This window comes from Ictidomys tridecemlineatus, chromosome 2 (genome assembly GCF_052094955.1).
Source record: "Ictidomys tridecemlineatus isolate mIctTri1 chromosome 2, mIctTri1.hap1, whole genome shotgun sequence".
NCBI classification, from domain to species: Eukaryota; Metazoa; Chordata; class Mammalia; order Rodentia; family Sciuridae; genus Ictidomys; species Ictidomys tridecemlineatus.
Genome location: NC_135478.1, coordinates 136,537,010 through 136,544,371, shown reverse-complemented (window position 1 = coordinate 136,544,371; position 7,362 = coordinate 136,537,010). Strand labels below are relative to the sequence as shown.

Sequence of the window (7,362 nt, the reverse complement as noted above, 5' to 3'; positions counted from 1 at the left end):
CTATACCATCCATTTAAGTTTCAAATTTGTGTTCCTTAAAATACCCAGTTACTCCAAGTTGCTTTATGACTAAATAAGTTTGGAAAATTCTATGTAGATTCCTTTCTTGGAGAATTACCACTAAATCACTGTTTAGACTATCAGTATTTTCCAAATTTATCCATCACCATGTAAAACCAATGAATATTTAGAAGTACTAATATTTGGGATATTGATATTTAAATTCAGGATTGTTGTGTTGATTGAAACAGAGAATGCACATGGTTTCTAATGTGTAAACCTAATCAGGCCTCCATTAAAGTACAGTGATTATTATCAAACTTAGGTAAAAGTTCTCCTATATTCTGAGCAACACACACAAAGAAGACTAAAACTGACTCTGCCAGCTGCTATTGGGTGATACTATGTGAGTGGAGACGGCTATTACATTCCTTTTCTCTTATACAGTAATTCATTTGGGGCCAGTGGAGGAGAGGATGTGAATCCAGGAGAGCACAGGGTTACTGGCCACAGCTGACAGTCTACAGAACACTCAGGTGCATTATTTTCTTTCAGGGCAGCTGGATGACCACTTCTGGCACTCAGTCCCAGGCAGGTACACAAACTGAATCAGGACACACCTCTGGTTCTCATGGGTCACTCTGAGTTGCTTTGATTTTGAGTCTAACAGTGACTTGTCCCTGCTCAACTGCTTTTGCTTTCATTCAGACAACAAAGTGCACTACTGTGTTAGATCTTTGTCAGGGTGTCATCAGAACCCTGGCATTCCACATTGTGACCTCTTCAACTCCCTGGAGCCAGTGAGTCTGAAGTCCAAGATCTCTGGGTCCTAACCTAAGGTATTGGCACCCACCCACCTTATTTTCTAAAAACCTCTGATGAGGCTAAGAGTCTCTCACAGGAGTCCTTTAGCCGCAAACAACATGTCTCGAACAATCTGCATCCACAGGAAACTGTTGGGGGCCACCCTGAACTGGAGCGGAGCACACCCCCTTAGCCCTGAATAATGGGGATATAAAACTGGCATAGCACGCAGTACAGGGCAGGTGGGCCTCACCTTTGCTTAGCAAGGGAGTGCAGCTCTGGGAGTGGGTATCACCCAATGGGACTGGACTACACCTCTGTGTTTGCTTTAACACAATCCCTTGTCTTATTTGGGTGGAATTTTCTATCCAATGTCTTTCCCCTAAATGAAAACAAGGGTACAGGGTATGCTCACTCTCTTGCCTCTTGCCTCCCTTGTTCCCCTTGCCCTCTAACATGGGAGCTGAGGTCTCAGAGCAGACCTTGAACCTCCAAAAAGGTATTTCTGTGCTTGGGTCTTTTCATTACCAGCCCATTTCATGTGGAGTGACCCTGATTCCATTGCCCACGTGGGACGTGGGCGACAGGAACTGCTGCTTTTCCCTGGCTCTGAATCTTTCCAGAAAAATCTTCTACTCTGGAAGAAGCATTAAGGCCAATGGACAGGATCCTAAAGCAGTGCTGTGGGATAAGTGGAAGTTTGGGTGGATCGCTGCTTTGGGCATGCTTGCCCAGTTGCAGCCTGTTATTCTCTGCCCAACTTCTCTGCCCTGAATAGAACCTGGGTTCTGTCAGTGTTCAAAACATTAGGAAGATTCCCTACTACTGGTCCAGTCACTGCCAAGGGTTCCTCTCTCAGATTGGCATAATCCATGATAAGCACTAAATTCAGGAAAGGAGGTAGAGTTTTCTTGCCACCATGTTGCCAGCACATTCCAGATGTGATGGGGAGGCTAAAGATCTGATCTCTCACAAAAAGTGAATGATATATGTCAATGAAAATGAGGCCCAAAGGGTGGTGGAATGAATTAAGTTTATCTTCTATAACGATGCTAGGCTTAAGTTTCTAACACTTAGGGATAGATGAGGGGTCTTAAAAATGGCTGTAAAACTCTTTTACATGCTTCCCATCAAGATGTGAGGTTTATGTGTTGTGATGGCAAAAGTGCGACATCTGTAGTTGAGGGGAGAGATAAAGAATGTCCATGGACTTCTGCCGTTTCTAATATTTTATTTACTCAAATCACTTGGTACAATTTCACTCTATAGGTTATTAATCAAGGAATGACAATCCTTAATTCTGGGCATTGCAATAGTCATGATCAATTCAAAGCAAACAATTCTAAGCTAATTCCAAGCACTGCAAACACAATCATGACAGACCTATTACAGACATTCCTTCCTCATGCTGAGCTTAAGTGCTAGATTCAAAGTCTTAAGTCTTAGATCTTAAGTCCAGCAGAAGCACACTCAGACTGCAGCGACCAGGTCAGGAACCAATAGAGGCTTTTCCTGGGGTGGAGTTCATGGCTGGGTGAGGAGAAAGCTGCTGTATAGTTGGAAAGCAGTGAGGATGAGGCAGAGGATTAGGCAGATGAGAAGAGTTGGGGTGTCAGGCTCTTAGGCTTGTGTGCTTCAGTGTTGGATGGCTGAATATCTGTCCCTTTGTTCCATCATTTATGCTAACTCTGAGGGCTTCTGACGGCCCTTTCAATCCCTATTAGCTGTTACCAGGTTTCTCAGTGATGTCCTTCATTCTGAGGTCAAGCTATTTCATATGGTGGTCTCCGCCCTGAACTCTTGCCTTTTGTGTTTATCAGGGCAAAGGCAAATGACAGAGACTTCACTCTGAGTTTTATCAGGGTTGTGGAAGGTGACTTATTTTATCAGGCTATGCCTAATGACCATATTGGAGGGCTCCATAGGCATGTCTAGTGGGGACTGAAGTTTTATTTCAAAATGGAGTTACTTAGGCTAAGGCCCTTCTTAAGGTTATCCTTACGTCTTAAGGCTCTCCTTATGTCTCCTGCCTGGAAACATGAATAGACTTGTAACTACTTCAAACAATAAAATATGATGGAGGTGGTACTATGTGACCACCAAGGCTGGATGATAAGAAGCAATGAGACTTTTGCCTTGCCCATTGAAACCCTTGTACTGGAGCTACAAGCTGTCAACTTTTATGTTAGACTATCCTGAGGCTGCCATGTTTGGAGGACACCCAGATGCATGGAGAGGACTCATATATGCACTCTGGTCAAAGATCTTGCAGAGCTCAGTGTGCAAGACATCTCAGCCCAGGTGCCAGACATGTGAATGGAGACTCCCAATGATTCTAGCCTCCAGCCATCAAGTCCCCCTCATGTCTCTGAGTCTTCCTAGATGAGATACCAAAGAACACGAAGCAGAGGCAAGCCATCTCCCTGTACTCTGTCCTAATTTCTGACCCAACAGAACCTGTAACCATAATTCACTACTAATTTTTTGAGGCAGTTTGCTATTCAACCATAGTATCCAAAACAGATCTTGATGATAGTGGAAGCCTCTTCCACTCCCATACTTGAAAATCTAATATTCTTGAGGAAAAAACAGATCTGTTCATGGCAGTTTGTGCCAAATAATTGTTTGTTTTTTGAAAGGATTAATGCTTAGTATTGTAACATAAGGTGGCAGGTTTTATGCAGAGTGCAAGAATAGTTATGTTCTCAGCACAAATAACATGTAAAATGATGTGTACATTTTTTCTATCATGAGGAAGACAATATTCCATGTACAGTATTAAAATAAGTTAAATGAGTGAGAATTTTTAGACAAATTCTTCAGTATATGAAACTAAGGTATTTCTATGCTATAAGACAACAGACATATACAGTTAAAATTTATTATATGGGTATCAGGCACTGCTCAAAACACAACATCCTTCTATCCATCCATCTATCCAGCCTGCCAACCAACTTAGACAGTGGCAAAAGAAATTATCAAAAAAAGGGGAAATAAGTAGATAGCACTTCCCCCATCAAGCAGTTGCTAACACCTCTGAAGGAGGGGAAAGGTGGGACTTTCCAATACAAGCAATCACCCCCTGAATAGCTGTTTTCTGCCTTTTGGTCATGTAGACATGGGAAGAAAGGAAACCATAAATCTTTAAAGGGGTAAGACAGCCCCACTCCCATGGGCACCAACTCTGGCTACCCTGCCTACCCTCTCTCTTAAACAAAATTTACATTTTACTCTTGCCTTGGCATTTCTCAGGTATTTAATCTTCAGCACCCCAGGGGAACAACTACCCCATTCTGACTTTCAAGACCAGTATCACAATCATACATCTAACTATTCATGCTTCCTTCCTTCCCTTCATTCATCATTCATCTCTCCACCTACCTCTTTATCTGTCCATCTGTCTGTTTGTCCACCCAGTTGGACAATGAATCAACATAAACGGAAATCTCCAAGGGGTTAAGTTCTATATTAGGCTCTGGGCATCTGAAATTAAATAAGATCCACTTAAGATAGTTCTCACTTAAGATAGTTCATAAGTGCCGAAGTCCGGCTGCAGCAAGATGGGGGGGGGGTGTAACGAACAACTTGTGTAGATTGATACAGCAGGAGTGGGAGCTGTTTATTGTAGGACAACAGAGGTATTTATACATTACATATAGCTTATCTTAATTAGCATAAACTAGATACAGCAGTCAACCAATAAGGAATCTCCACACTTAATGCCTCGCTGGCATAACTTCACAAACCACTCCCTCTGGCAAAATGCCAGGCGCCATCCTGACTTGTTTACAGACTCTAACACATAAGTTAGGAGAAGTGCTTATACCAGAGAAGTTTTGACATGTGCAGGACTTTGATGTTTCTGCTGGCCCTTGGTTCAGTGTGGTTTGTGTCCTTATGATAAGATCAGGGTGGGTCCCTTGGTTCAGCTTGGCTTGTTCCCTTATAAGGAGATGAGGGCAGGGCTCTTGGTTCAGGGTGGTGTTTTGTCCTTATAAGGGGATAGGGGCGGGCCCTGGTTCAGCTTGACTTTTGTCCTTATAAGGTAAAAAGGGTGGGCTTGGTTCAGCATGGCCATTGTGAGGGAATTTCAAAGAGCAGGTATATAAGAGAGTGGCCACCACTGGGTTTTTGTCCATATGTACAGGAAGCTCTTGGTGGTGACCTGTCGGACTCCCAGATAGTTAGTGCGTTTTGTGGTGGTTGGTGGTTGGTGGCTGGTGGCTGGTGGTTGGTGATTGGTGGTTGGTGGTTGTGGTCTTCTGGGTTTTTTGATTTGATTTTTTTTTCCTTTTGTTTCTTTGCTTTCATTTTTGGGGCTTTTTTATTTTAGTTATTTGTTTTGGCTTATTATATTTTTTTAAGCTAGCATCCTAAGATGGTGTTCCGTTGTAGGATCCGCAGTGAGAGTAGTGAGAACAGTGTAGAGAGACGAGGGCGGGGCTCCTATGAGCCTGCCATCACCGACCATTATGAACTTCTGCGGGACATTGGGGAAGGGGGCTTCGCCAAGGTGAAACTTGCCCGCCATCGCCTCACGGGGACAGAGGTTGTGGTGAAGGTTGTGCCAAAAGTAGGCTGGAACCTCCCCTTCCTGTCTGAACCCCGTATGATGGCGGGCTTGGATCACCCAAACGTGATCCGACTCTTCCAGGTCATTGAGACCCTCAAATACGTGTACATTATCATGGAGCATGCAGGTGGGGGACATCTACGGAGCCTCATCTCGGAGCCTGGTGGCATGCCTGAGGAGCAGGCCCGCAGACTCTTCAGGCAGATGGTGCGCGCTGTGCAGTACTGCCATGACAAGGGCATCGCACACCTGGACCTCAAGCCCGAGAACTTCGTGCTGGATGCCAGTGGTACGGTGAAACTCATTGACTTCGGCCTGAGCACCAGATTCATAGCCGGGAGGAAGCTGAGCCGGTTCTGGGGCACTCTCCAATACTTTGCCCCAGAAGTTGTCCGGAGGGAGGAATACGAGGGCCCCCTGGCGGACATCTGGAGCCTGGGGGTGGTTCTCTATTTCATGCTGACAGGGAGCCGCCCATTTATAGCAAACAGTGTTGGGCGGGTGAGGAGGCTGATCATGGAGGGAGCCTATGGCATTCCTGAACATGTTTCCAAGGGAGCTCAGAGCCTCATCCTTGCGATTCTGAAGGTGCACCCCAGGCAGAGGCCCAGCCTAAAACAGATAATGAGCCACCCATGGCTGAGCCAGGGCAAGGAAGATTCACCCTGTCCTTCTGGCGAGGCTCTCCCCATCCACCCGGATCCTGCCATTATAACAACCATGTTCGACATGGGTTACGACCCCTATAACATCTGGGTGTCCCTGTCACATAAGAAATACGATGATGCCATGGCTACCTACCTCCTGCTCAAGTGCCAGAGAACCCAGGGGGTGGGTTGCACATGCCAGGAGAAGCCCCTGCAGCGTCAGGTGGTAGGGCCTCGCTCAGGCCCTGCAGATCCTCCTAGGGTCGACCCCAGGAAGTGTTCCAGTGAGCCTGCCCTTCACTTGCCCTGTGAGCAGCAGCAGCAGCCAGAGGAGGCCAAACCGTATCTGCAGAAGGGTGGTGGCAGTGCCAGCGTGCCTGGCATTCGTCTCCGCTTTTTCCACGTGGACACACCCCCTCCCAGCCTAGCCTCCCAGCACCACCCAGTGCCCAGCACAACCGACCCCTCCAGCCTCAGTAGGGAGATCACAGAGGACCGCAGCTCCTCCTCCCAAGCTTCCTCCACAGAGCCAACCCACCACTGCATCAGGGGTTGGAGGAGGGTGAGGAAGAGTATTGTCTCCTGCCTTCGACAGCTGTGTTTCATCCCGTGCTTCAGTCGGTCATTGTTCAGGAGCACAGTGGTTCCAGTGTAAACCCCCAGCCAAGACCAACAGAACCAATGAACAGCCCGAAGACCGAGGTGTGCCAACAGGTTTCCAGGCAGGAGCGCATCTGGGTCCACCAGGAGTCTCCTCTGCCCCCACCTGTGAAGACACCTCATAGAGACTTTGCCTTGGGTCATGTCCCCCTGTCCTGCTCTTTGTCCTGTTTCTCTCCTTGCTTTGGGAAAAATTTTTAATTTTTTTTCACAAATTATAAAATTGTTTCAAAGATTTTAAAAATGCAGTTTTTGTTTGTTTATTTTTAAGACAGGGGCCTCGGGATAAAGGCCAGTGCCCAGCAGCCATCCTTTCCAAGGCCTAGACTATTGTGCCTCCTTCTCCTGCTCAGTGTAAATACTCCCTCACCTTGAATCAGGGTACATTGGGAACTTACTTGCCTTGAGCCAATGTAGGTAGGGACTTATTCCCCTTGACCTAGTAGAGACAGATTCTTCCTTGAGCAAATATAGACTTGATTCACTTTGAACTGATTACTTTGGCCAGAAGAAATTCTTTTCCTGGTCTTTAGGCCCCTCCATGAATTGTGTGGGGAGTGTGGGGTGCAGGTGTTGAAGATGTTGGTAAACATGGCGCCCGGACTGCTTCTCTTCAGGGAGTTTAGGTCCATGACACACTGAATGGCACGTGAACCCTCACCTCCAATCCCTGTGAAT

The 7,362-nt window shown here is 46.3% G+C and overlaps 1 protein-coding gene across 1 annotated transcript; it reads left to right on the top strand.

The window, feature by feature from the left end:
- The first annotated feature begins 5,182 nt into the window (after window positions 1–5,182).
- On the top strand, window positions 5,183–6,679 carry LOC144364704 (sperm motility kinase-like). Its single transcript, XM_078027765.1, has one exon. The coding sequence runs from the start codon at window positions 5,183–5,185 to the stop codon at window positions 6,677–6,679; it is 1,497 nt and encodes a 498-aa protein (XP_077883891.1).
- The last annotated feature ends 683 nt before the right edge of the window (window positions 6,680–7,362 follow it).